The 27,827-nt window shown below is 62.3% G+C and overlaps 2 protein-coding genes across 4 annotated transcripts; both read right to left on the reverse strand.

Moving 5' to 3' along the window:
- Nucleotides 1-63: 63 nt before the first annotated feature.
- USP36 (ubiquitin specific peptidase 36) lies at nt 64-10,979 on the reverse strand. Of its 3 annotated transcripts, none has more exons than XM_056336334.1 (19): nt 10,773-10,979; nt 10,174-10,456; nt 9,866-10,087; nt 8,997-9,107; nt 8,643-8,742; nt 7,938-8,005; nt 7,448-7,518; nt 6,954-7,036; nt 6,510-6,621; nt 6,070-6,210; nt 5,650-5,750; nt 5,217-5,355; nt 4,268-4,948; nt 3,473-3,600; nt 2,395-2,754; nt 1,954-2,123; nt 1,426-1,596; nt 1,046-1,161; nt 64-752 (listed from the first exon to the last, which is right to left on the reverse strand). In XM_056336334.1, exons 1-19 carry the CDS (start codon nt 10,773-10,775, stop codon nt 429-431), a joined length of 3,384 nt encoding a protein of 1,127 aa, XP_056192309.1. In that variant the 5' UTR covers nt 10,776-10,979; the 3' UTR covers nt 64-428. The 3 variants fall into 3 exon arrangements, with proteins under 3 accessions (XP_056192309.1, XP_056192290.1, XP_056192300.1); XM_056336325.1 differs by lacking the exon at nt 10,773-10,979 and adding an exon at nt 827-954 and having other exon boundaries at nt 615-752; nt 10,174-10,760; XM_056336315.1 differs by lacking the exon at nt 10,773-10,979 and having other exon boundaries at nt 10,174-10,760.
- Nucleotides 10,980-12,120: 1,141 nt separating this feature from the next.
- Nucleotides 12,121-23,351, reverse strand: TIMP2 (TIMP metallopeptidase inhibitor 2). Its single transcript, XM_056361772.1, has 5 exons — nt 22,924-23,351; nt 14,936-15,036; nt 14,743-14,851; nt 14,269-14,393; nt 12,121-13,846 (listed from the first exon to the last, which is right to left on the reverse strand). Exons 1-5 carry the CDS (start codon nt 23,048-23,050, stop codon nt 13,646-13,648), a joined length of 663 nt encoding a protein of 220 aa, XP_056217747.1. The 5' UTR covers nt 23,051-23,351; the 3' UTR covers nt 12,121-13,645.
- Nucleotides 23,352-27,827: the final 4,476 nt, after the last annotated feature.

Consider the following 27,827-nt stretch of genomic DNA (forward strand, 5'->3'; position numbering starts at 1 on the left):
GACGCGGGAACTGCCGCGGCCAGCCCCCCCGGTGCCCCGCCCCCGAGCCGAGCCGAGCCGAGCCATAAACACCACGAATTTATAGTCTGCGGTCCCGGCCGCAGTACCCGTCCCGCGGCCAGCGCGAGCGCGAGGGGGAAGGGAAAGGGGGGGGCCGGGCAGGGAGGAGGAGGGGGAGGAGGAGGTGGTGGTGGTGGTGGTGTCCAGAGGAAGGGCAGGAGGGGCTGGAGCCGGGCCGGGCCACGGCCGGGAGACGAACCCCAGCCCCGGTGCTCCCAGCTCTTCAGCGTGGGCTGGCGTCCCCCTGCACAGGGGCACGTTAACCCGGAGCAGCAGGGGTAATTGCAGGCACGAGTCTAACTCCAGGCTGGCTGGGAGAAGAGGCTGCTGGCACAGAGGAGCTGGCGGAGGAGCCTGGACAAGGCAGGTCACAGCTGAACAGGCTCCTCCTCAGCTGGAGGGAAGCAGCCCCAGCCCACAGGGACCCTGGGGGCTGCAGGGACAGCAGCTCCCAGAGAGGGAAGGAATGGAGGAGAAGGCAAGGAAGACAGGAAGACAAGGAAGATGGGAAGACAGGGGGCCCCAGCTACAGCATGATCCCCAGGGCTAAGGCCCTGGGTATAATGCAGGACCAGCGCCCCCGACCCTCCCTTCCTGCAGCAAGGTCCACCAGCAGCTCCCAGGATAGTTTTCTCCACAAGCCCCTGATCCAAGACTGCTCTGGGTGCTAGTTGGTGGATGCAGATCATAACCTGGGAGGAGAGGAACAGCATTAGCACCCCTACCAGCAGCTGACCCCGCTCCCTGCCACACTGGCTTCACTCACCAAGGTGACATGTGGTTGGCCATCTTGACAGAAGCCACCCCCGACGTGCAGCTGTGCTTGTTCTCCCGCTGCTGAAAGGGATTGAATTGTCTCCTCTGCTCCCACCTTACTTCCCTAATCTTCTTTACCTGGGCAGAGGCAGAAAGGCTTTTGAGGTGAGAGCACAGAGTCCCCTACCGCCTCCCACCTGCTCCCACCCAAGACGCAGCCAGGACTCACCTTCCCTCTGTCAAACTCCTTGTCCCACTCATCGATGACAGTCTCACTCTGGGCCAGCACTGTGTCCTGGATGGCATCCTGGCTGACAGCCGAGATCTCACCCTCCCAGGTCAAGACTGCGGGAGCAGTGCAGTCAGCAGGGAGCACCACGCTGTGCTCTGCTGCACCCGCCTGCACACGGCCCCCACCCTGGACCAGAGGCTGGAGCCCCTCACTCCAGCACCCCCAACAGCCCCTCAGCTGGGTGCATCTGCCTAGCTCCAAGACCCTCCCCCCCGATGGTGCTGGGGGGAGCTCAGGCCCTGGCAGAGCACAGAGGGCTCTGCCCACATCCAGAGCTCAAGGCAGGGGAGCTGCCAACCCAGGTGAGAAGTGATTACCTTCTTTGCCATAAGCCTTGTCCAAGGAGTTCCTGAGCAGCTCTTTCACCACACCGAACTCCTCCTGGCTCCTGGGTGCTGTGCCAGCTCCATAGCTGGGCTCAGGGCTCAGGGCAGCTGGGTAGTACCTGCACCCATTTGCAGCCTGGCTGTCCTTGGTGCATGCTGGCACTGCAAAAACAGGTGGGGTGATGACAAGCCAGAGGAAGCTCCCGCACTGCTTCATCTCCAAGGCAAATCTCTCCCCAGAAGACACTGTCAGGACTAACAAGGTCCGGACAGCACAGGGTGTTTGGGCACACTGGCGCCTGTCCTGGACAGGGAGGATCTGAGGATAAATCTTCACCCCTCAAGGGACCCATCCCCACAAGACTGGAGAGGAGCACCCCCTCAGCCAAGGTGGGTCAGGAGACAGGCACCACCAGACAGCTGCAAGGACCAGCAAGCTCCAGGGTCTGCACACCAGTGAGGGTCTGCATGGGCAGAGAAGCAGCCAGCACCAGGCATGGTGGAGGCACACAGTCATACCTGGTGCGTCATCTACAGTGCAGGTGACAACACCACCCAGCTGGTTCATGGCTAGACCACGCTGCTGTGCTGTCCTCCACTTGTACTTGCGGTGCTCATTCTCTCCAGCCCTAGCCTCCACGATCCACGGCTGCTGTGTCCTCTGAGGCTCCATCTCAGATCTCCTAGAGCTGGGGAAGTCAGAAGGGGTCAGCTCGCTCTGGCCAGACCAGAGTGGGGAAAAGTTCGAGCTCCCTGCACGCCAACAGGATACAGGGACACTCAGACCCCAGTGCTGCACTTGGGGAGGGGTGAAATCACTCCCAGCAAGCTGGCACTCCAGTTGGCTCCATGGCAAGACTTGTCCCACTGGCAGAAAGACAAGAGGCACCTGACCACCACCCAGGGAGCCTGACTTCAGGCAGAGCACGGGTGTGTTCTCGCATGACCCTAGCCCCTCACCTGTCAGAGGTCAGCATCCCAGAGCAGGGCTCTTCTATCTCCTCTACAGTCCTCTTCCTCTTCTTGGAGGAGATGGGCTCCATGTCCAGGCAAATACTGCGGCCTGACACTTGCTGCTTGGGCCTCTTCTCCAGATCCTGGCAGCTTGGCCCCTCTTGGCCACCACTGGGACCCTCACTTGCCTCCTTCCATGTGAAGGACATCAAGCCCTTCCCAGAGAAACTCTTCTTCCTCTTCTTCCTGGGGGGGCTGGAGTCTTCATCCGTGCCCTTCACAGCCAGAGCACGAGAGCTGCCACGGGCTCCAAAACGCCGCTTTCTGGAAGAACCAGTGGTGGCCTGGCCGGGCCCCATCCCCCTGCTGCAGGGAGGAAGGTGGTGTGAAGGGCAGGCAGTGGAACCATTAGTCAGGAGGGAGGCTGGGAGCTGAGAAGCTGAGTAGAGGCTGAAGCTGAAGGCAGGCTTTTCAGGATTTGACATTTTGAGGGGACATGAGGACAGCCTGAAGGACAATAAGAGGCTGACATGATCTGAAAGCCACCAGGTCAGGAGTGGGAGCCCCTCTCTTCCTCCACACCTCTAGATGCATGAGCACAACATCCAACTGCTACCATCTCATGCAGGAAATCTGAGTCAGACCCTGCTCTCAGAGCAGCAGCTGCAAGTGCATACAGTGACCCTGCACCTGCCCAGCACCAGCCATGCACAGGGCACACACTTTCCCATGGCGGATTAGGACAGAGCAAGTGTTGCTGCAGCACATGCCAATGGTGGTTACATACAAGGGAGACCCAGAGTAAGATCTAGACCAGGGTGGTTCCTCCTGATCCCACGGGACACTAGTATGTGGTCAGAGCCTGCAAAGCTCCCTCTGGCCTTGTGCCGACAGTCAGAGAAACTGCCCTGCTTCTAGGATCCAGAGCAAGCCATACCAGCCCAGCAGAACAGGAGAGCCAGCTGACAAAGTCACTCCCCGCCCCAGCCAGCTTCGATGCCAGACAGTTGCCTCGTGGAGTAGCCCAAGGCTGCTACTGGCCTTGTTGCCATGCAGGAGCCTGGGAGTGACTGGCACTGCTTACCTCAACTTGCCAAAAGGCAAGGGAGTAGACTCAGGGTGGGTGGTGTTCGTGAGGTTGGTGGGGTCAGCAGATTGTGGGTGAGGTTGTGCGTGACAGTCACTTCTGCTCATCTTCTGCGGGGTGTTGCCCTGTAGTTATTGACATAAATAAAAGCTTGGTGGTCTAAAGAAAAGAGGTTTCCATGAGTCAAGAGGAAAAAATTAAAAGGGGAGCCAAGAGAAAGGGGAGGGGAACAGACACAGATGGGGGGGAGGAAGTGGGGAGGTGGTAGAAGAAGAATCAGAAGTGTTTTCAGTTAGAAGCACAAAGGAAAAAAAAGAAGGTAGGAAATTTAAAGAACAGAAATCCCAGTGCACCATCCTGAGTCCTGGCTGCACAACAGTGCCCAGAGGGCAAGTCCCATGCCACTGCCCAAGGAGGAAGCAACCCCACAGCCCTCCAGCTGTTGCATCACCTGCTCCCACTTGCCCCAGGTGACACAGTACCCCAAGGAGGCTGGCGAGGCTACCCCACTGCAGGGACTGGCACAGCCACCCCTCTGTCCTGAGCAAAAAGGCAGGAGCCATTAATTCTGCATCACTTAGGGATGTGAACAACAGCGGGGGCCTGGCCCCATGCCCCAACCCAGATGGAAGGCAGAGCAACTGCTACAGCCCTGGGGCTAAGGGGCTCTCCCCACCTACCTCCAGCTTAGCAAGACAGACAGCATTAGCTCTGTACTTGCCTCCAAAACAAGCCCCTGTTCAGAAGGCATGAGGCACCTACTGAAGTCTCCAGGCAGGGGCTCAGACTCACCTTTTTGGGAGAGAGTGCCAGCTTCTTGGCAGGTCGTGGTGATGTGGTGCTGCCTGGCTCCAGAGCAGTGATGGTCAATGGGCAGGATTTCAGTTTTGCTGTCTTGGAGTCTTCAGGGACAGCTGGCTCAGCACCAGGGCCAGCAGGGAGGCGTGTGTCACAGTTCATTTCTTGAAAGGTGCAGAAGCTGGTAGTTCTGCTCTTGCCTTCCTGGGACCCTATGGCTTGCTCCTCCACTGTGCCATGCACTGGGCTGGCAGCACTGCTGGCACAGGAGCCCCTCTGCTGGGTCCCAGCAACGTCCCCACTGCCCCCGGGCTGCTGTCTGGGCTCCAGCAGCAGCTTGGATGAGGTAGGCGGCTGCTTGCTCTTGGAGGAGCTCTGCTGGGACAGCTCCACTTTGTCACTGCTTGCATTGCTGGTGTTGCAGAAACCCTGAACTGCTTTGGGTGTGGGAAGCAGCTGCCGGAAGGAGCATGGCTTCTTGAACCTCTGGGCCCCATCACCTGGCAACACTGAGTTGGCTTTATGGGGCAGTTTGGGGGATGGGGACCTAACACGCAGCTTCAGACTACCAGTTCCGTTCGATGGCTTTGGCCCCATCTTAACCATGCCACGAGCCACAGGGACTCCAACCTCCTTCAGCCCTAGCCACTTCTTCACTGGCTGCACATCTGGTTTCTAGACAAAAAGAAAGAGAGAAGTTCAGCAAGGAGAGAATTCGAGTAGCCAAGGACACAGAGTGATACTGCCCTCCCAGTCCCTCCCCAGGCCCACACAGGGACCCTTGGCTGAGCAGGATTCCTCCTGGAAACCGTCCTGCCTTGTGCCTGCCCATCCAGAGCAGTGTACCCACCTCCCTGCGAAGCTGTGGTCTGCCTGCCCTCATAGAGTGGCAGCAGCTCTCAGCTTCTGGGAGCACTAGCCAAGGACAGCTTTCAGGACTCACCTGTCTCATCAGTGGTGAAGACAGGGGCTTACTGGTCACGCTTTTCTTGACCTTATCAGAGGTGCCACCAGTGTTGGCACACAGGGCGGAGGCAGCTTTGGCAATGGGCCACTCTGGGTTCTTGCTGGCATTCGGGGTTCTGGGCAAGGCAGAGAAGTGCATGTTAACTGCAAGGGTTTGAGCGACTGGAACGCTCATCCGTGATGCACACAGGAAACAGGAGCCAGAAGCTCTGAGGAGGCGAGGTCATACAGCAAAACCATGACAAGGGACTGGACCTCTCCCTGCCACCCTCCTCCGAGTCAGAGCATGTACATGGGCATTGCGGCAGCTTGGGCCAAGCTCCTTTCTACCCCCACGCACATGCTACCGGCCCCCTCCCAAATGCTGAGAGCGGGGGGCAGAGGGGCTGGGCGGCAGAGGGCGCTCTCACCTCAGGTAGAACAGCAAGTAGGCCTGCTGGTTGAGGACCACTTTGATGTTGCTGCTGCGGACCAGGTTATCGTTCATTTGATACCACTGCCCATTGCTAGCCTGTGGAAGAAGAGAGAACAGGGTCGGGGCTGTGTCCGAGGACCCCTGTGGCCTGAAGAGCAGCAGGTACAGTGTCTGTTGGCAGAGCTTCTCTCCCCAAAATCCACAGATGGCCCGGGGCAGGCAAGGGGGCTCTGCGAGAGCAGAGCTCCATGCTTCCTGCAGCAGAGCACAGCCTGTATCCCCCCCCACCCCCCTAGTCCAGTGCTCCACACTGCGCACACCTACTGATAACCCTCCTTTCTGCGCACTACAGAGACCCATGAGCGCACACAGCCCACAGCCCAGAGGGGGTGCCAAGAGATCGCCCTGGGCTCACCTTCACGTAGCAGTAGTAGTGCCCTGAGTGGCAGCTGTACCCAGAATGCACCAGCACTGCATAGAGTTTGTACAAGACAGGATGCCCGTTGCTCTGACTCAGGTAAGGACGGATGTTCAAGATCTCAGGGTACTCCACATCCTGCAAGGAGAAGGTGCCTCAGGAGCCTGCACAGCAGACAGCTTTCTTGCTACAGCAAGAGCAGCTCAGCTGTCCTGTGAGTCCCATCTCTCAAGGGAGGGGGACCTGCTCTCCCAGGCAGAGATCACTGTGAGGAAGATGCCAAGATGAGGCAAACTCCCACTGCACTGCACAGCTGGGGAAGGGCTGCAGGACAGTGGCAGAGCTTGCACTGCACACAGGACTACCTCCCACCCTGCTCTGGGCAGCAGGGCCTGCGGCCAAGAGACAGCCCAAGCTCTGGATTGCCGAACACTCACCTTGGTGATTTTGACTCCATGAAAATCCGCAAAGCGTTTCAGGGAGATTGTGAGAACATTGGAAGGTCGGTGGATGGTGAATTGTTTGCTGGCCAACACTTTCTTCTTGCATCTGCACAGGAAGAGCTCGAGCTATTCAAGCTGTTCTACCACCCAAATGATTGCCAGCCCTGGCCAAACCACAAACCCCACAGAAATGACCCTGCTGACAACAGGCACCGCTCCAGGGCACCTGCCCACAGCCATGTCTTCTGGCCCAGGTGTTCCTCATGGGAGGACTGGCATGGAGGAGTGGCAGGCTTCATCACAGGCTTTCATGGCCACATACCTCACAGTTTAGCTAGAAGCAGGTAGAGAAGCCCTCCCCTGTTGCAGCAGGCTTTCCACCTTCTTCCCACCAGCAGACCCACAGGACCCTTCCCACCCACAGCCCTACACACTCACTTGTCACACATGTAGGCATTCTCCCCACCCAGCATGTCTGGCTGCACATACAGCTCTAGCGCCTGCGTTATGTCTGTGACTTCCTGCAAGGGCAGAGGAGAGGTCAGGGCACAAGTGGCCTGTCCACATGACAGCCCAGATCCCTGCTGAGACACTGGCTCCGAGAGGTAACACAGAGCACAAGCACAGGGTCACAGACTACACCAAACTCATGAACCCGCCACCAGCTAGGCACTGCCCAGCACGCTACGAGGGATGGCTGCGCTGCACCCCAACACCATAGAGCCTCAACAGAGGAGTCATGGTCCACACTCAGGCGACGGGCACTGTCTGCCAGAGAAGGCAGCACAGCAACAGAAGCTGCTTCCCCTCTTGTCTGCACCATGCCTTTGATGCTGGCAGGTTAAGGAGCCTCGAGAGCAGTAACGATGCAATTGCAGGAATATCTCCCATGAGAGCAGAGCTCCTCCCCATCCCCAGCCCTGCTGCAGTACCATGATCTCCAGCGACAAGTCCAAGAAAGGGTCATAGGTGTCCGACACGCTCTTGCACTCCAAGCACCTCACTGCAAAAGAAAGAGCAATGAGCACACCCTGGCACAACACTTGCACCCACCACCACCCCAGCATAGCACAGGCAGTTGCAGTGTTACTCCTCTCTGAGTTTGGGCTCTGGGATGTGAGCACCAAGATTCACCGCCTGACAAGGAGGAAGGCTGGCAATTCCACTATGTGCTAGGACAGCAAGTATTGCTACACAGCTGGCAACACAGGTCCCTTTTCTGGTGGCAATGAGCCAGAGACCCTCAGACAGCAGCTTTTTCCACCACCACAACAGGGGTCATGACCCACAAGACTGACCAGCTGCAGCTCTGGATAATTTGCACATGCAGTAAAAATATTTTGGGAAAATTGCTAAGCCTGGCTCTGAGAGAAAGAGCACCCCTGGGAGTCACAGGCCCAGGACCTGGAAGCCAGCACTCACCACAGGACCGCAGGTAACCACCATAGATCTGGTGAATCAGTGTCGTGGCCTGGGTCTGGCGATCCAACCTAGAGACAGCAGCATTGGATCTCACACCACCCCTTCACACCAGCCACCCCCGCGGGCCACCACTGTGTCCTCGGGACAGCTCCCCTGCGTGCTCCAGCTAGCAGACGGGCTGCAGAACTCCAGGGGCAGAGAGAAGTTGCAGCCCCTGCCAGTTTGCTCTCCCAGTGCCAAAACTGAAAGGGTGGCACCAGGCTCTGATGCACACCCTCCTCTAGGAGCAGAAACCCTGGGGCAGAGCTCAGAGCTAGGCACTGCAGAGAGAGGCAACGAAAACTTCCTGGGACAGAGAGCCGAGGGGAAAGCTGCTCACCCACAGCCACAGCACTGGGGCTGAACTAGCAAGCAGGCCTGGATTCCTTGGCAATTGGGAAAAGATCCAGACCCATAGCAGCCTCAGAACTTGGGGACAGGACCACAGCTATACTGGCATAGAGGAGTCAGGAGAAAGCAGACAACAGTCCAGAGCTGTGTCAGAGAGGGGCAGAGTTGGGCCAACCACCTGAGGCCCCTGGAGTCAGTACCTCCCTCTACAAGTCTAACCTGGGGGACACATTCACCCCAAAGACCCCTCACATGGGTACAGGGGACAAGCGAAGGGACAGCAGAGAGCAGTGATGGGCCAGAAGCCTCACATACTTGGTACAGCCATTCAGGCAGGCCTTCTGCATGGCATCAATGGTGTAACGCAGGAACTCATGCGCATCCTCCTGCCTGCCGAAGATGTTCTGGGTAAAATCTGCAAAAAAGGGAGGAGTCAGCCTCAGCATGTGCTGCAACAGAAGCAGCCTGCCCTCCCTCCCTCCCCTGAGACAGGAACTCTGGGGTTTGAGCCCCCTCAACCCAAACCAGACATCAGACTTATGCTGGATATGGGGGAAGCCCCTACATAGCCCAGGAAGTCATAAGCCCCTGGCAGTCTCAAAGGTTCTCCTCCCGCATTAGTCCCTGCTCTCCTGCATGGCTACAGGAAGGGAGGGGAGCCATCCTTACTCTTGAGGTTTTGGATGAAGGACACTGGCTTTATTACGTTGCCACTGTTGGTAAAAGCCTGGATCACATGGCTCTGCATAACGCACATCATGCAAAAGCCTTCTTGGTGACCTGGAGCAGAAGAGGAGAAAACAGGATGTTAGGGTCAAATCCAGGAGAGCTGGAGGCAGGACAGGGGACAGGGGATCTCTGGCCCAACACAGCTCAGCCACGCTTAGCTGTCCCTATGAGCTCTGTGCTACAGTATAGCTTTGGGGCACCCTGGGCACACAGAGACCATGGCTGGCACAGTCCCAGCCACTGCAACCCACCCAGACAGAACAGCATCCATGTGGATAGAAAACAGGTCACAGCTACTCACTGGACCCCACAGGTCAGCCCTGAGGGGCAGATCCCACCAGAGCCCTATGGATGAGGTTGCAAGGCCCATGATGCTCCTTGTGGTCACAGCTTGGAGCTGTGCCCACTGGACTCCCTTTCAAAGCCACCCAGAAAGGGCACCTGCTGCCCTACTTTCATGCAGTCCCCACAGCCAGGGGCTGTTTGGGACCCCCAGCTCAGTCCCCAGGAAGCCAACGGACCACATTGGACCCATCTTAGTCCTGCCCACATGCAGCAGAAACAAAGCCTCCCCAGACACAAGGAACTCAGGAACACCACTACGACCAGGAAAAGTGCTGTATGCTCTTGATGGAGAAACAGGCAGGAGGGAGTAGAGAATGCGCATCCTGACACCCACACACCCCTGGCTAGAGCCATGTGCAGAGGTGCCGAGCCCAGCACTGGGAGCAGGACAGGCAGGCACTCCTTGTCCTGCCCATGCAGCTGCCCTGGCCCTGCTGCCCACCAAGCCAGGCCTCCCCACTCACAGTTGTGGGAGTGCTCCTTGGAGAGCAGGTAGTTGGTGAGCGGTGGTGTGTAGGTCAGGCACTGAAGAACAGAGTTCAGGAAGCAGGTGTTCCCTAGGTTGCACAGTCCGGCACCGATGCGGTAGTTCTGCTCCCACTTCATGGAGAGCCGCTCCATCGGGAAGAGCACCTTCTGGGGCATGGGGATCCCGTCCCCCTGGCCTTCGGGGGTATCGTCCCTGCCTACAGGGAGAGAGGTGGTGAGCAGCGGAGAGAGAGGTGGTGAGCAGCGGGGACGCAGACGCGAGGAGGGCCCCCTCACCACCTACCCCGCTTGCTGGGTGGCGTCTTCTCCGGGCTGCCGTGGTGGTCGGCGGCCGTGTCCCCGCCGTTGAGCACCACGTACTTCCCGCGCAGCAGCTCCAGCTGGCTGGAGAGGTCGCGGCTGGCGGGTTCGAACTCGACTTTCTCCAGCAGCACCCTCTTGGCCGAGGCGGCCAGCAGCTGGCCCAGATCCCCATCCTCGCTCGGCCTCCGCCGGTTCTGCTTCAGCACCTCCCTCAGCTTCCCCTGGATCGTCATGGCGCCGTCGGATGGCCCCGGCTGCGGGGACTGGGCGGGCGGATGAGCGGATGAGCGGGAGGGCGCCGGCCCGTTCCCCCTCGCTCCCGGCGCAACCGGCCGCGGCCTAGGCCCGCCGCAGGCCGGTCCCCGCCGCCGCGCTGCCCGCAGGCCCCATCGGCCCCGCCGTCGCCACCGCACTGCCGGCCTGCCCGCCGCCGCCCGCGACCTTGAGCGCCGCCGCACGGCCACGTGCGCACCGCCCGGTACCGGCGCCCCGCCGCGCCCGCCCCGCGGCCGGCCCCGCCGGCGGAGCAAGAGAGCGCGGCGCAGCTGGGCCCCCCCCATCCCGGCCGGCGGCACTCACCATCCGGGTCTCCGCGCCGCACGCACGTGTCACTGCCTGGCTCCGGGGGCGGGGACGTGTCCGCTGCCGGCTCGCCGGTCTTCCGCGACTGCCCACCGCGGGGGTGGGCTCAGCGGGGGGCGGGCTCAGCGCCGGCCGCTGTGCCCGCCCTCTCCCGCCAGGGCCGCCATAGCGGGGCGCTAGGCTGTACCGGGGGCTGCCCGCTCTCGCTGAGGGTGCTGCCCGCTCCCGCTGCTCCCCCTGAGGGCACCTGCACTGACCGCTCTTCAGGGCACGCCTACTGAGGGCAGCGATCACTCCCAATGAGGGCAGTAATCACTCCCAGTGAGGGCAGCGACCACTCCCAGTGAGGGCAGCGATCGCTCCCAGTGAGGGCAGTAACCACTCCCAATGAGGGCAGCGATCACTCCCAGTGAGGGCAGTATCACTCCCAATGAGGGCAGTAACCACTCCCAGTGAGGGCAGCGATCACTCCCAGTGAGGGCAGTATCACTCCCAATGAGGGCAGTAACCACTCCCAGTGAGGGCACTGACCACCTCCAATGAGGGCACTGACCACCCCCAATGAGGGCAGTGATCACCCCCAGTGAGGGCAGTGATCACCCCCAGTGAGGGCACTGACCACCTCCAATGAGGGCACTGACCACCCCCAATGAGGGCAGTGATCACCCCCAGTGAGGGCAGTGATCACCCCCAGTGAGGGCAGTGATCACCCCCAATGAGGGCAGTGACGACTCCTACTGAGGGCAGTAACCACTCCCAATGAGGGTTGTGACCACCCCCAATGAGGACAGTGACAAGTCCCGCTGAGGGCAGGGACCACTCCCAGTGAGGGCACTCACCACTCCCCCTGAAGGGCACTGACCGCTGCCACTGACAACGCGAGCACTGACAGCACTGCCTCTCGCTCACTAACACCACCGCACGCCTCTCGCGTCCGCCCAGTTCAGAGTCCTGTAGCGGAGTGACGGGCAGTGGCACCTGCGCGACCTTAGCAACGCCACGGGTCGCGTTCTAAAGCCTGTGACGTACATGGGGTTCGGCCCAGTCACCTGGGTAACCGCCCCTGGGTAACCGCCCCGCCCGCTCTGGCCCCGCCCCGCCGGGGCTGCCCGCAGGGGCCAGACGCGGTCTTGCCGCCGCTGCTCCCCGCGCCAGCCCCGGGTTAACAGCGCCCAGCGGGGACCCCTCCTCTCGTCGGCTGGTGAGGGGCCCGGCCGAGCCGGAGAGCGGCCCCCGCCCCCGCCGGCCCCGTCTGGCAGCTGCCGGTACAGACACCCCGCACGAAACCGGTGCGACTCCAGCGCCTGACGAGGAGAGACGGAAATTACAGCACAGGGACCACACAGCCGGTGGCAAAACAAGTGGAAATATTAAACTCAAAGATAGACTACCAGCAGAGACAGGAGTAAATGGCACATTTGATATAACCATACAGTAAGCGAACGGGAGTCGTATATGGGATTGATTAGAGGTTGGGTGGGGGGTTTTTTCTTTCTTTTTAATTTTTCTCTTTAATATGTTGAAATTGCCCAGACTGGTCCAGTACGACATCTTAAACCTTACAGGGATGCACAGCATGAAAAAGCCCCCAGAGCAGGGCTGCAGGGATTGTTCCCAGCACGCTCACGCAACTGCGGTAAGGGCCAGCGGGCACACCAGACAGTGCCACCCGCATCGCAGCTGGGCAGCTCCGTAGCATGCACCAGCGCCGCTGCAACAATGTGGGAATGGCTCAGAGAAAGCGGGGCCCGAGGTGTGTGGGAGGGTTCACCGGAGGGAATGGGTTTTCCTGCAGCCACGGTGCTGCCTGCACCCAGCTGGGTGCCGGGCTCCGTCCTCACCACCGCAGAGAAGGGAGCTCAACCGGCCACAATGCTGCAGTGGTGCCGAAGGCCGCAGTGCAGCTCAGCCAACAGCTGTATGAGGTGATGACAAACACCCTGCACCCGTGCAGTTGAAGCTCCTGCCTCGGTGCCCTGCCAAGCCCTCCTGCCTGCCTGCCTGCAAGGGCTGGTGGGTCTAAGGCTGTCCAGCAGAAGGGTCCAGCAGCAGGTCTCTGCCCATGCAGCAGGTTGTCATGGGAACGGACCCCTCTGTGATGCTGGGGAAGATGGTGAACCCCAGCACTTGCCTCTGTGTCCCCATGGGGAGAGGAGCGTGTGGAGAGAGGGGCTGCAGTGCCCAGGTGCATGCAGGGGGGCCACCCCAGCCATGCTAACATGTCCCTCCAGCTTCTTAGGACAAGGCACCTGCACAGAAGCCATCCAGCCCTGCAAAAGACCCATAGCCCCTCGCACACAGCTGGGGGCTCTGCCACATGGTAAAGCCCCCCAGAGCCCCTGCCTGGAAGGCTGTACCCTTACTGCACCCCCAAAAGGAGGGACGGGTGGTGGGTGGGGAGGGGGACAGCAGGGTCCCCAGTGCTGGAGGGTGGCCAGGGATGCTGCAGTGGGGAGGGCTGCCTGACAAGAGCTGCTGGGGCGGCTACCCCGTGGCAGGGTCACTGGTAGACCTGCTACGCAGATGGGGCAGCTCCCGCCACTCACGAGGGTTCAATTCTTTCACAGCTGCCAGGGTGCTGGGGCCGAGTGTGGCTAGGCAGGGACATGGCCCCAGCAGGGGGGTCCCCTCACACCCTGCTCAGCCCTGCCACAAGAGCAGGAGCACCCAGCATGGCCACGGGCTGCTGGGTGCCTGTGACAGAGCAGGTCCCCATTTCTGCCCTCTGCACACGTGTGGCAGCCACCACAGCATGGGGAGCCCCGCAGCCAAGTGGATTTTCATGCTGTCTCCAGGAATTGATATCAGCGTGGACCAGTCTAACATCTTGCAGGTTTTTTCTACTGGCTACTGGAATGCGCTCATTTGGCTTAGGGGTCCTCGATGTCGAGAAACTCTTGCTTGGGGGGGGCCATGCCACGGTACCAGGCGCATGAGCCATCGCTCCTCTTGATGCAAGCGTAGTGCTTTGCCTGCCGCCCATCCACATTGTTCTTCTCCATTGCCCAGTCTGTCCAGAGACACTCATCCGAGGAAGAGACGAAGCAGGGGATGGAGAGGCAGCGTGAGATCTGCACATAACAGAGACCGTCAGAGACCCAAGGGTCGCTCCTCGGGGTGGGAGGAAGCAGCATGGGGCAGCTGTGACTGGTGATTCTCCACAGCCCTGCTTCATCCACCCCCCCAGCTCTGGACCAGGGATGCCAGGCTACCCTTTCCCTGCAGGGCACAGGGACGTAACACTGATGCAGGGGGACTGAGGGAGCCCCTGGGTGTGGGTCCCAGGGCTGGTTGGTTCCCAGCCAGAGAGAGCCAGAGGCTCAGCCATCCTTCCCATATCCCTAGCTGCATGCTGTGCCCCCTGCACAGTATCATCCTTGAAGGACAGGGAAAAGCATCTCGCCGCAGAGCCCGTGCCTGCCTCAGGGCTGCAGACCCCATTGGTGTGGGGAGTGGGGCGCAGCCCATGCTCTGGGGCAGCCCGGCTGCTCACCTTGCACTCGCAGCCCATCTGGTACCGCTGGTTTAGGCTCTTCTTCTGGGTCGGGCTCAGTGAGTCCCAGGTGGAGACCAAGTCGCAGAGCGTGATGTGCATCTTGCCATTGCCCTCTGACTTGCCTGGGGAGAGGCCAGAGAGACCGATCAGAGGGTCCCCTCCAGGCGCCCCGGCACCCGACTTTGGTTTGGGGTGCCCGGGTCTCAGCCCAGCCTGGGGGGCTGGAGGCCACTGCAAACCAGCCACTCTTGCCATATACTGTCCCTGGTGGACCCCTGGGAACAAAGGCTTGTCCCACAGCCACCTCTGCCACAGCTGGGGGGGTCCATGGAAGGCTGGTGGTGGAAGCAGGACAGGATACAACACACACACGTGGGCACACATGTCACAGGCATCTTGGGAAGCACATGAGGCAGCAGGGCCATCAGTGCCACCAAAAACCCCCAAGAGCCCTCTGTCACAGCCACCCACCTGCAATGAGATACTCCTTCTTCCCGCCAGTGTCCAGCAGCCGGCCACACACAGCAGTGGACGGAGCAGTGTAGATGAACTCTATGTCCTTGTCAGGGCCCTTAAACATCTGGCGAGAAGGAGCAGGGGTGAGTGGCCAGTACAGAGGCTGCCCCATCCCTCCCAGTCTCCTGCCCTGAAAGTGCCCCATTACCTTGATCTGCTTGATTTCATACTGGATTCGTTTGATCGGATTCCCATATATATCATTCCCCGAATCCACCTCTTTCGCAGAGACAGCCTTTGCTCGGATCACTGCAATGGAGGGGTGTCAAGATCAGCAGGGGTGGCCAAGGACTGGAGGTGTTGCCTGCACCACACAGTGCTGCCCTGGCTGGACAGTCCCACTTAGCCTCCCCATCCCACAGGGAGTCCCACCCTCCATGGGGCTGGCTACCTGCAGCCAGCCCCAGTGTCCTCCCCACAGACATCCAGCTGCCTGCAGAGCTGGTTGTCACACGCTGTCCCCGAAGGGACAGGGCTCTGACATGTGCAGGACAGCAACGGGTAGCACTGCAGCAGCAACCTCACGGTGGCCAATAAGGAAAGGTCACCCCAGGGTCACCCAGCCCCACCACTGCCAGCTGTGCTGGACCAGTTGCACTTGGCCAGCACTGGCTTGGTCTCTGCCCAGCTCCTGTCAGCGTTGTGGGTGCAGGCTGGCCCTGCCTGGGCTCGTGCCTGTCACCCAGATGGCACTGAGTCAGCTAAAACCTGCCAGCAGCGTCCTGGGAGCACCACGGTATTTGTCCCACTGTCATTAATTAAACCAGTTTCTGACGAGGGCCCCAGCCAAATGCCTGTGTGGCCTGGCAGGGCTGGAGGGGGAAAGGGCATGGGGGAGCTATTTGGAGGGTCACCTTCGGGTGCAGAGGAAGGTGGGAGCTGCATCCCCGTGGCACCATCCTGGCTGCCTGCCACGGCCAGCACGGGCACCAGCGATGCTCACCAAGTGCCTGCACAGGCAGCTCATGCTGGGGTCCCTGGCACGCCCTGAGACCCCTGCCAGCCCCTCTGCACCACCATGCCAGGGGAGTGGGTGTCCCTGGACCAGGCTGCCTTCACACCCCACAGCTGAAGCATGGGGTCCCTGTCCCACCAGGGAAGGGTCCCAGCTGCCACGGGGCAATGCTCTGGCTGCTGGCTCCCCGCCAGACCTCAGCTACCGCCACATGGAGCCTCACACCATGCAGGTGCAAACATCGCATCCTCTTGGGGCCAGGGGCTGCAGGGTGTTGATCCCTGCCCCTGCTGCCAGAAAAAATAACCTGGGGACACCAAGGGCTGGGCAGTGAAAAAACACAGCCCGGTGAGGAGAGGCAGCAAGTTCCCCAGCCAGCACCCTGGAGCAGCCCAGCCACAGGCAAAAGCCCTCCCGGTTCTGCACAGCCCTGGGGCAGTTCCAGTGCTTGGTGCCAAGAGACAAGGTCAGGTGCCCCAGGATCATTGAGGTCACAGCACCCTGGAGCCTGGGGACAGCTCTGCGGTGGAAGGGTCCCTGTGGTGAGCTGCCAGCACAGCCTGGGGATACATGAACGAGCATGTGAGTGCTCTGCACGTGGCAGTGCCCTGCAGGGCACTCGGGGCGGGCAGGGCAGGCAGGAAGCAGGCAGCCAGCTCACCCTTACTCACTGGCTCGGGACACGGCAGCTGGTTCAGTGCTGCGCTGCGCAGGTTACAGCTGCCTGTGATGAATGCAGCCACACAGGCATGCAAGGCCAGGGCTGCGGTGCTGAGAGCTGTGGCTCCCAGCCCTGCCTGGTTCTCTCCATCAGCGTGAGAACGGGAGCTCCTGGCTGGCCCTAGGCAGCACCGGGGACGCTGATGGCACAGGGGGCAGTGGCATCCCCAAAGCTGCAGCTCCTGCTCAGCACCCTCACAGCTGGAGCTGAGGAGGGGGCCTGGCTGCAGGGCAGGGGCTCACAGGGCTCTCCACTCTGCTGGGGGTACTGCCATCCCACGGGGAGGCCAGATCCCCATCTCTCGGGGGACCTGCCAGCCCCGTGCATGCTGCAGGGTACGGGATGGGGTCCATGCTTTGGCCAGGGTGGCAGAAGAGCAAGCAACAGCCAAGCTGGAGATCTAGCTTGTGTCCCCCCCGAAAGGTGCTGGGGTGGGAGCAGCTGGGGACACGCAGGGCTCACCAGCCCAGCACAGATGAGCTTGCCTTCTTTCATTTGGCACAGCAAGGAGAAGGAATCTGACCACGCTCTATAAATACTAATGGGGCGTGGGGGCATGTGGATGGGCTATTTAAGCTGAAGGTCAGGGGGGCACAGCCCCACATGGGCACTGGTAAGGGCCAGCTGAGTTTACTCTGGAAAAGGGAGGGTGGCCACCAGCAGGACCAGGGGCCAGGGAGAGACTTTCAAAAACAGACACCCCTGGTCAATGTGGGCACTCACTCGGTGCAGGCCAGAGGGATGCAACGCATATCAGTACCAGGGCTGCACCGAGGGCTTTCCCAGCCCTGCTCCCCTTCCCTGGGGAAAGGCCAGGCTGCCCTGGCACACTGGTAGCACATGCAGCATCTTGGCCATGCAGGAAGCCCCAGCCTCCTGGCCTGCAGTAGGCAGCAGGGCAAGTCCCTCGGCACAGCCCCCCATCCCAGTCCCCAACCCAGGCTGCAGGAGCTCAGCTTGCCACATGCAGTCTCAGTCCCTGCCTGCTGCCAGGGCCTGCTCCTCTGCCAGCAGCATGCCTGGGTCACCGCTGGCACAGGCTACCCCTCACCCCCCGACCCAGCTGCTGCGTGCCCCCACATGCCAGGCCCTTCGCTGCTCTGCGCACATCTGCGGTGTAACTTGGGTGCAACCAAGCTGGAGAGCGCGCACCCGACTCCGGTGCAGTGGCTCCAAGCGCAGGGAACGGTTACTGGTTCAGGGGCTCCAGCCTTTTCCATTCACGTGCTGATGAATCACTTGACAAAAATGCAGCCCAATTCTAGGCGGATTTGTTCTGAACAGTGCGGCTTTGTGGAGGGGATGGCTGCGCTGCGCTTTCCCCGCCAAGACCCCAGCAGCGCAGCCAAGCTGCTCTGTGCCAGCCAGGAACCAGAGCAGTGAGGAGGGCAAGCTGCAGGGATTGTGGAGGGGAGCCCCAGAGGAGAGCCCAGCTGAGAGCCCTGGGATGAGGAGGCAGGGCTGAGGGATGGAGGAAGGCCCCAGGTACTCAGAGGCCGGCACTCAGCCCTCCCCAAATGCCACCACTCCTGCCACCAGCCTGGAGAGCCATCAGCAGCAGGAGCCCACACCCTCTGTGAAGCTGAGCTGAGGCTCTCCCAAGGCACACGGCAGGCACAGCACACCACCAGCACTGGACAACTGAGTCTGACCAGGACAATGCTGGGAACACTCCTTCCCAGGGCAGGACAAGCCGTGGCAAGAAGATGCACTGTGGGAGCCCCACCAGTGACAGCCCCTGTGCTGGCCCCCTGGGCTGCAGGCCATGGCCACCCTGTAACGAGGACCCTGGAGCCCTCTGAGGGCAGACCCTGGCAAGGCAGCGAGTTCCCTCGCAGCCCTCTGCCATAGGGGTCGGTCCCACCACCCTGGCAGGGCAGGAGAGCTAGCCCCCACGCCGAGGCTGCCGGCTGGCCTCTTCCTGCCTCTGCACTGGGAGAAACGCCAGCGTTCGCCTTTTAACTCCGCACAGAAGCTGATGCATGACAAGGGCTGCACTCACAGCCGGGGCCTTCGGAGCCCCCTAGTCCGTGCCCGCTGAGCGGGGCTGCCCTTGAGCCTGCCACCCTGGGGGACTCAGGGCTGGGGGCTGTTCCGAGAGCTTTCGATAACCCCCCAGCTCGCTGCAGCTGCCCTGGCATGGCCCACAGCCACCTTCTAGCACTGCTCCCTGCTGCCTCATCCTCCTGCCCAAGGCAGGATCCAGGAACAAGCACAAGGGTAAGCAGAGAGAGGGCTGTCGGCCCCCAGCTGCAGAGAGGTGGGGGTCCGTGGGGAGCTGGTGACCGCCCACCCTGACCAGCCAGGGCTGGCCGGGGCAGAGCGGCCGGGGAGTCCTGGGCATCCCACAGTAGAGTGGTCCCCACACTGCAGTGGGCAACAGTGCCACAAGGAAGGGCCCTGTGCTGGGGCCCAGCTGACCCTGTACCACTCACTCTGGCTGTGCGACAAGCACACAACCAGCTGGGACAGACTGGGGCTGCAGTGCAGCTCCAGGAGCAAAGCTGGGGGCAAAGAGAGTCACCCAGTGCCACAAACCCACTGGGATGTACCTCTGTGCTTGCCAGCCAGTGGGATGCTGTCATCTCCGGCCCCTGCCACACGGCTGCCCCAGCTCAGGGGCTGCACCCTGTGTGTTTCATACTGCTAAGTGAGGCTCCTGCTGCAGACAGTTACCATCGCAGCAGGAGCCACCATGGGCAGCCGGCAGGGAGATGCTGCAGCCCCAGGTCCTCTCTGGGGAAGAAAAGGGGGTTTGGAAGTGGTGACCTGCCTTGATGAGACCTGCCAAGAAGAGAAGCTGCAGCCAAGGTAGGTCCTGCCTTTGCCCAACCCAGCTTGAGGGAGCTGCTGGAAAGTGCTGTGCCTGCCTGCGTGTGCCCCATGGGCTGAGGGGCAGCACAAGGAGCCTCTGCTCTGGGACTCCCCTCCCGGCCAGAGACATGCCAAATGGCTGCCCCTTCCTCCACCACCCCACTCCAAACCCCACTGTATGGCCCCACCAGCACCCGCCTGCAGCTGCCCAGGAAGCGCTGGTGCCCGCAGAGCATGGGGGCCGCTGCTGGGCTGAATGGCCAGGGAACAAAGCTGCCTTCTCTGGGGCTGCTGGCAGCCGGCTGAGCAAAGGGGCCAGCTGCCAGTGCCAGCACTGCCCACTGCCCACCCAGCACCACCAGCCTGGGCACCCATCCCCACAGCAGGGGCAGCCCTGGGGTCACTCCAACTCTGCTTGAGGCTGGCAGAGCCAGGGATCCAGCAAAACACCCCCGGGAGGGACTCCTGCACCCTGGCACGCAGGCAACAACCAGCCCCCAGGTGCTTGCTCGCACCCCGGCAGGGGGAGCGGAGCAGGGCACCCCCGCTCCGGCACAGTGGCAGGGTGCTTCTGGGGGTGTGGAGGCTGGGGGAATGTGGAGCTGAGCACAGCAGCCCCACAGCGGAGAGGCAGCAGGAGGCCATGGGGGCTCCCCTGGAGCACGGCGGTGCCCACGGGGAGGTGGGAAGCACCAGGCCCCACTCACCCGCCGGCCTGTGCGGGAGCCACGGGTTAAGTGCTGCCATGGCCGCGTGCGTCATCCCAGCCCTCTGACGGGAACAGGACGGGGCCCAATCAGCAGCAGCACCAGCAGTCAGCCCACAGCCCTCCGCACCCGCAGCATGGCAAAGGGGCTCCGACCACCACAGCACGGCAGCTCCTCTGCCCCAGCGGGGCTTGCCAGGGCCAGCCGGGCTTCCCCCAGCAGCCCTCAGCGGGGGCTGCTCCCACCTCTCTCTCCAAACCCTCTTCTCTGCCTGGTCCCTGCCAGCAGCTCCCGCTGTTCCTCCCCTGCCTCCATGGTCCCTGCTCCCCATCCCAAGGAACCATGTGCTGGGACACATGGGATCGGCACAAGGCTGCCAGGGGCCGCATCCAAGGTGCCCCCATCCCATGTGGCACAGCAAGCCCCTGCACTGACCCATCGACCCCTCCTGGAGCCCTCAGTGCCATACAAGGCCAAAGCCATGGCCATGCCCAGAAGGGCTGAGCATCACCTCCCTCATCCCCCACATCCACATGCTGCTCCAGAGGACACCAAGCACAAGGCAGGGTCTCCTGCTGTGGCCCCTAGCCCAGCCATATCCCCACCTGACAGACGAGCATCTCCTGCTGCTGAGCAGCCCCAGCAGAGCAACCCCCCAGGCAGGCAGAACACAGCTGCCAGCCTCTGCTGCCTAGGCACAACCCCAGTGAGGAATGGCAGATGGAGAAGCCCTGAGCCCTTGGGCCCTGCAGCAAACTTCTGCCCATCTTATGGGCCAGGAAGCACAAGCACAGACAGGCCAGGTCACTTGTTCCAAGTCACTGGCTCTGGTGACACGACTCCCAGCCCCTCCATGGCCCCCAGCCCCAAGGGCACCCCATGCCCAAGGCAAAGTTGCATCTGCTCCCCCTGCACTGCCTGGAAATGCAGCCCTGGGCTCTGAGTGCTCCAGCCCAGCTCCTAGGGAGAGCCAGCTGAAGGGTGCTAGAAGGGCGGAGAGGCTGTGGGGATGTACAGATGGATGTGGCAGGCACTCTCCATGCTACAAAGCGGGGACCCCAGCCCCACAGGGCCAGGGCCCTGCATTGCGCTCATCCAGCTTTCCCCTCCAAAGGGCTGAGCACAAGCTCTGGGGCTCATCAGCTGCCCTGGGTGTGCCCAGCACCACAGCACATCAGCCACCACCACATCTCCACCAAGGGCACAGCCTGGACACAGGCTGCTTCATCTGCAGCAGCTGGGGAAGGACCCAGCAGCACCTGGTGTCCCAGGCTCTCCCTGGGCTCTGCATGACCGTAGAGTGGGAGGTGGCCAAGGAGCCTTCCAGCTCCAGAGAGCATCTGGGGGGAAGACGAGAAGCAAGACAACCAGGGATCACAGGCTGCATGAGACAGACCCATGCTGCATGGGAAGAGAAGGCTGGGCAGCTCATCCCAGGATGAACCCTGCTCCCCAGAGCCCAGCACTGTCCCCAGCTGTGCTCCCACAAGGCAAGACTGATCCACATGAGCCGCACAAGGGACTCGGGCTGGGAGTCAGAAGGTGCCAACACTGTGGGAAGCACAGCACAGTGGGAAGCTGCCTTGGCAGGACAGGCTCCGGGCACCCACAGGACCAGCACCTGCCGAGGACAGCCCTACCCGCAGGGACCACCGCCTGGCCATGCTGTGCCCTCTCAGGGGACAGCTCAGACAGCTGCAGCCACCAAGACAGACAGTGACTCAGCAGCTGAGTCACGGCTGAGCCAGCACCCCGGGACTGAGTCACAAGTGCCCAGGAAAGCTGATCCTGACAAGAGCGTGATGGGAAGCCACAGTCCCTCTCCCAGAGTAGGCACGGGGGATCCTGCGGTCCAGGGGCACCGGCTTGAGCAAAGCTCCAAAATTCAGTGCTCCATTTTGTCTAAAAACCTCCCTGTCCCCAACACCCCTCGTGGTGTTCTGCGCTGAGCAGCAAGGCCAGGCAGAGCCGGGGCCATGGGGCAGCTGCCAGATGCTGCGGGAGTTGCCCTCACCGAGAAGAAACGCCGGGAGCAAGGTCTGGAAGGGATGAGGGGACCCTGGGAATCCATCAGAAGCATCCTGTCTCAGGAGCTGGGGACAGGGCAGGGCCGTCCAGAGATTGGGGCTGCTTAAGTGTTTGGGAATGTTACCTCTCCAGCTGAGCCTGGGAAAGGCCCCACAAAGGAGAGCGTCAGGAAATGGGCCTGGTCTGTTTGTATAATATGTTAAAATTTAATAAGGGCATTATTCATAGAAAGAGGAATCCAGATCCCGGCGCTGCCAACCCCTCCCTTTCAGCAGCATCCAAGCCGAACAAAGTGGGACAGGGGAGAGGAAATGCCTGGAAATAAGGAACAGACAGGAGGTGACCGAGCCTGCCGCAGCTGGCCCGGTGGGGCTGGGGGCTGCGGGGCTGGCCCGGCGCTCGGGGCCGGTGCCGTGCGAGAGGCAGCCGCGCTCGCAGGGCCCTGGCCGCCCCCGGGGCCGCCACGTCCCACCGCGGTTTAAGCAAAGTTGGAAGAGGCCGGGCGCACCCGCGGCACCGGGGCTGCGCGGCGGGGAGCCGGACCCCGGCCCGGCGGCGGGGGTAGAGCCGCGGCTCCGGCGGCTCCTCGGATCGCCCCGGGAGCGACGCCGGGCGCGGCCCCGAGGGTCCCCCCGAGCCGGCGAGAGGCGCCGGGAGGGCCGGCCACAGCCCGGGCGGACGGACCGGCCGCGCCTCCGCCGCCACACCCCCGGGCCGGGCAGCCCGCAGGGCGCGGGACCGCGGGCAGGTGCTGGGGGCCGGGGCGGCTCTGCCCGCTCCCCGCCCGCCCGGGCCGGCCGCTCCGCGCCAACTTTCCGCCCCTTCCCCCCGCCGGGAAGTTGGCGCGGGCCGGGCCGGGGCGGCGGGGCCGCTGCCGGGGACAAAGCGCGGGGGCGGCGGGCGGCGCTCACCTACGTCGGCGTTGCAGAAGGCCTGTTGCGGGTGGATGGGCGAGCAGCTGCAGGCGTCGGCCGGGCGGGCCCTGCCGAGCAGCAGCACCGCCAGCCAGGCCAGCAGGCTGGGCAGCGCGGCGGGCATCTTGCGGCGGGGCTGCAGGCTCAGCGACCCGGCCGAGAAAGCCGCATCCACCGCCGGGCCCGGCCGAGCCGCCGCCGGAAAGTTTGGCTCCGGCAGCCGCGGCCCCTGCGCGGCGTTGTGGACGCTGCTGTGGCCGCTCCTCCGCTGCCTTCTATGGAGGTGTTTTCTTCCTTCCCCGGCTGCCGCTCAGCCTCGCTTTTTAACGTGCTCCGGGGATTTGCTGCTCCTCCTCTGCAAGACGCGGGGCCTGGGCTGCTCCCGCCCCTCCGCAGGATGCGGCTCCGCGCCGCGCTCGGCCCCCCCGGCCCGGCCCCCGCCGCGGGCACCGGGCGCCCCCCCCGCCCCAGCCGATCCCCGGCGCGTCCCGGCCGCCCCCGCCCTGCCGCCTCGGGACCCGCCGCCCCTTGGCCCGGGCGGGGCCTGGCGGCAGCGGGCCGAACCGGGCAACGGCGGGGGAAGGCGCCGGGGCCGGCCCCGGAGCCCGGCTCGCAGAGCTGGCGGCCGGCCCGCGCCCAGCGGAGCGGCGGTTGCAGGGGAGGGCTGCGAGCGTGGCCGTTCCCAGGCACCTCCTCACCTCGCCGGCTCCGCCAGCTCGGCTCATCCCACTACTCGTGCCCCCTCGCCCACTGCCGCTCCGTGCCCGTGGCCCGGCCGGCTATGGCCGCGCTCGCCCGCCGGTCCTGCGCCGCCGCGATGTGCGCGCCAGACGGGGGCCTCTCCCCCTCGACCCGCAGCGCGTCCCCCGAAACCCCCTCCCCGCCCCCGCCCTGGCTGCGCGGCGCGGCAGGACCCGGCCGGCACCCGGCCCATGCTGCCACTCGCTCTCTCCCTCCCGGGGGGAAAACTCCTTCGTCGAGATAAAAACAGTTTAATAGGTAAAGTCGTGCGCACAAGCAAAGCAAAACAAGGAATTCCTTCACTGCTTCCCTCAGAAGGCAAGTGCTCAGCCATCACCAGGACAGCCGGGCTCCATCACGCATGACGGGGACTTTGGAAGACAAATGCCATCACGCCCAGTGTCCCCCCCTTTCCTTCTTCTTCCCCTGGCCCTATATGCGGAGCATGGTGTCATGGTCTGGAATATCCCTCGAGTCAGTTGGGGTCAGCTGTGTCCCGCCCCCCAGCTCCTTGTGCCCCTCAGCCCGCTTGCTGTGGGGTGGGGTGAGGAGCAGAAAAGGCCTTGGTGCTGTGTAAGCGTGGCTCTGTAATAGGGAAAACATCCCTGTGTTATCAACACTGGTTTCAGCACAAATCCAAAACACAGCCCCATACAGCTACTATGGAAAAAATTAACTCTATCCCAGCCCAAACCAGCACATTGTATCACTGTGGAGGGCATTGGGGTGCTGTTGGTCTCTGTGCCAGTACTCCCGTGCCCAGCCCAGGCGGCTGCACAAGCGTACTTCATTCCTCCAGCAGTGCCCTTGTCCCAGCGAAGCAGCCGTGAGCCCAGCTCTGCCTCTGGGCAGGGACATGGCTTCTGAGCACAGCTGAGCTGGGTGCTACGGGCATGTGTTGGCAGGGGCAGCCACCACCATGGCCACAAAATCTGCTCCTGAGCCAGCCTCTCACCACAGAGCTGCCCTGCCATGGCTACTCACGTTTGAGGGAGGTGCCAGAGCTGCTTGCCCTCTAGGATGCGAAGAAACAGCAGAAATGTGGGCGGCTGAAGCCAGTCCAAGCCCCACTAGAGCCTGCAGGGAAGCTGTGGGAGGGAACTGCATCCACAGTGCTGGCATGGTGGGTGAAACCTGGTGATGAGGCTCCAGGTCCCCAACTCTGCTGCGGGGCATGCTGCAGATGCTTCAGCAGCAGCCACCAGGAGTCCTGCTGGCCTGGCTGCCCAAGGTGCCGGTTGCTGCCTCATGTCCTGGTATTGCTGGTCGCTTGTGCTGCTCCAAGGGCACCACAGGGCCAAGGGTTGGGAGGCCTAGGGATGCTTCAGCCCAGTCCTGTTTGTGGCGAGGCAGGGGCTGCGGTCCTGTTGCCCACGCTGCACTACTGCCCCAGGCCCTGACAGCCTCACAGGCCCCTGACATCCTGCCTGCATGAGGAGGGGGAAGATGGGGTCAAGCCAGATCACTAGGAAAAGGGCCAGCATGGGCAGGCAGGGCAGCTGGTGGAATGGTCTGGGGGTGCAGAGGGACATGGTACAGGAAGGCCCCGCTTCCCAGTGGAGTGCAGAGCTCCCTGCCTGGCTGAGTCCAGGGGACAAGAAGGGGCCACAGAGCAGTGACAGCCACCAGGACAGCTGTGGGGCCAAGACAGGTGCTGTGGAGTCACCAGCCCCGGGCCAGGAGGGTGAGCAAGGCCATTAATGCCTGTGCCAAGTGGAGTGCAGGCAAAGGCAAAGTGGCCAATGTGGCCCATGGCCAGCCGGCACCCAGCGCAGGCTGGGGGGGCACCCTGGGGCAGGTGCTGCATGGCCCCCGAGGCCACATGCACGGGCTGAGGCCAGCTCTGCCCGTGGTGCTGGGGACAGGTCTGTGGCCGGGGTAGGGCTGCCCTGCAGAGACGAGCGTGTCCACTTGCAGCACAGCGCCAGCGTGAGTCATTTTCTGGGCTAAACGAAAACACGTGTCCAGCCTTGTATGCACTCCTCACTCGGCTCACAGAGGTGCTGGACACTGTAAACAGGGGGTGGGGGGGCAGCCTGGCTGGGCTCTTGGGAGGGCCTGTCCCTGCCAGCTCTCTGCACCGTGGGTCCTCCCACCCAACTGCGGCCCAGACACTGTATCAACAGGCCCCCTCCTTCCCCCAGGCAGGGCCGGTCCCCACAGCAGGGCAGTGTCAGGGCAGGCAGGGGAGGTATGGGAGCCAAGCCCACCCCTGAATGGTGGCAGCCAGTCCCAGGTTATCTAAAGCCCACCCTTTTGGCAGGGCTGTCCAAGGGGCAGGGTGTAACAGGGTCCCCTGGCTGCAGGGAGACACTTGGACAGCCCAAACTCATGTTGGTGTCAGCTGTGTCTTGTGCCCAGAGCTACAAGGCAGCTGCTTATGGAGCTGTGCCTGCTGGGTCCCTCTGACAGTGGCTCCACTGGTGGCATCCTCACAGGCACCAACTGCTGCGAGGTTGCCCCGGCATTGCACTGGGCCCATCCCCAGGGGTCCTGACCACAGCCTTGCTCTGGTGGGGAGGGAGGTCCCACTCCCACAGCCAGGGTAGTGGAAGGTCCTGGCACCGCAGTCACCTCGTTCCTTGCCAGCTGCCCTGTGCCCACAGCTCTTTGCTGCCAAATTGGGGGGCAACACAGAGCCAACCATGAGCCCCAGCACCTCACTGGTGTGAAGAACTGCTGCCCTGCCAACTAGGGCAGGGGCTGAGGCAGGGGAGCACAGGCCAGGCCAGGAGCTGCATTCTTGTGGTTAGTGGGGTGGGAAGGAGGCCCCGGGGGCCAGCAGATGCCCATGTTTCACACTTTTGGCTCCCAAGAACTGTGCAAGTTCCTCCTGAGGGGCCACAGGCTGCTGCCATGATTTCACAACACTGCTGGCAAGCTTGGGAAGGGCTCCCTGGCCAGCAAAGCCTGGGGCTGCTGTGAATGCTTCCCAGCTGCTGCAGGCCCCAGGAAGCTAAGCTGGTGCTTCTGGCTCTCCCTCCTATACCAAACATGGAAGCCCTTGGAGCAGGCATGGCTATCTTTTCTGACAGCTCCTGGTGGCTTCTGTCCAGGTCCTGCATCTTCCTGGAGCTGACAGCTTTGGGTCTAGAGGCACCTCTGGGGCCCAAGCCAGCAAAACCACGTACCTCCTTTGGGGTGCGGGCTGGGAATGGCACAGGGCCACGCACAGGGATGTGCCCACATTACAACTGGCTATGGCTGTTGGACCCACCAGTCACCTGGGACCACGCTTGCTTCCCCCAGCCCCATGGGCAGAGCCACCATACCGGTACAGCAGTGCCAGCAGCAGCCCCAGCTGCTGCTACTTGAGACCGCTAAAAGCCCCAGCCCTGGTGCTACTGGTGATGCAGGAACAGCTGCATCCCCCTCAGTGACCGGGCCAGAGGGACACCACCACCGTCCCCCTCCCACGTGGGACCTTCCCCAGAAAAGTGCCCAGGGCTGCCCATCACCGCAGCCATCACCTCACCCAGCTTACAGTAAAAAGGGAAGGAAAATGACCTTCTGGGAAAAAGTCTGATGAAATCCCCCGCAGCTATGACACCATAGATGGCCCTTGCCTGCCCTGGCTGGGACACCATGCCATGCCCCTATCCCCAGCTAGCCACTCTGACCCCAGGAGGGTTAGGAATGGGGCAGGATCTGGTCAATTGCACCCTCAAGGATGCTCCTCCCTATAGGGATGCTTGTCCTCATGTCTCCAGTATATTCCCAGTCAGGTGCTGGGGACACAGATTGGAGGTTCTCCTGCAGGGTGGCCCCAGGACACATTGCCAGCATGGCTAGACCCCAGCGCCTGGCTCAGACCTGCTCCTCCAGGTACTGGGACAGGCCCAGTGCTCCAGCTGGTCACCCCCTCCTCCATTGGGGGAGCACCGCAGCACAGCAGGACACCAGGCAGAGCAGCAGAGCTGGGGCTCAGGCTCCTCCTCAGCTGCAAACCCAGAGCCCAGATGTCAACACAGCCACCGACTCACCGCAAAGGGTTTCTGTCGCAGTTAGGGGCTGGGTGCTAATGGCTGCAGCTCAGGGCCTGCGCAGGGAACTGGCACATCTGGACCACTGTCTGTTTCCTGGACTGGGGCTCACAGCACCCTGTGGTGGCAGTCCCTTGCCACCAGGTGCCACTGCCAAAACACCCACACCACACCTCC

Source organism: Falco biarmicus, chromosome 1, assembly GCF_023638135.1.
Source record: "Falco biarmicus isolate bFalBia1 chromosome 1, bFalBia1.pri, whole genome shotgun sequence".
NCBI classification, from domain to species: Eukaryota; Metazoa; Chordata; class Aves; order Falconiformes; family Falconidae; genus Falco; species Falco biarmicus.

Coding starts and splice junctions, on each gene's coding strand:
- USP36 (XM_056336315.1), bottom strand. CDS start 10,753: ATGGGGGGGGCCCAGCTGCGCCGCGCTCTCTTGCTCCGCCGGCGGGGC. Junction 6,211..6,509: donor ATGGAGTCAAAATCACCAAG/GTGAGTGTTCGG, acceptor TTCTCCTTGCAG/GATGTGGAGTACCCTGAGAT. Junction 753..1,045: donor AGGAGTTTGACAGAGGGAAG/GTGAGTCCTGGC, acceptor CTCTCCTCCCAG/GTTATGATCTGCATCCACCA.
- TIMP2 (XM_056361772.1), bottom strand. CDS start 23,050: ATGCCCGCCGCGCTGCCCAGCCTGCTGGCCTGGCTGGCGGTGCTGCTG. Junction 15,037..22,923: donor CTTCTGCAACGCCGACGTAG/GTGAGCGCCGCC, acceptor CCTCCATTGCAG/TGATCCGAGCAAAGGCTGTC. Junction 14,852..14,935: donor ATGAAATCAAGCAGATCAAG/GTAATGGGGCAC, acceptor CCTTCTCGCCAG/ATGTTTAAGGGCCCTGACAA.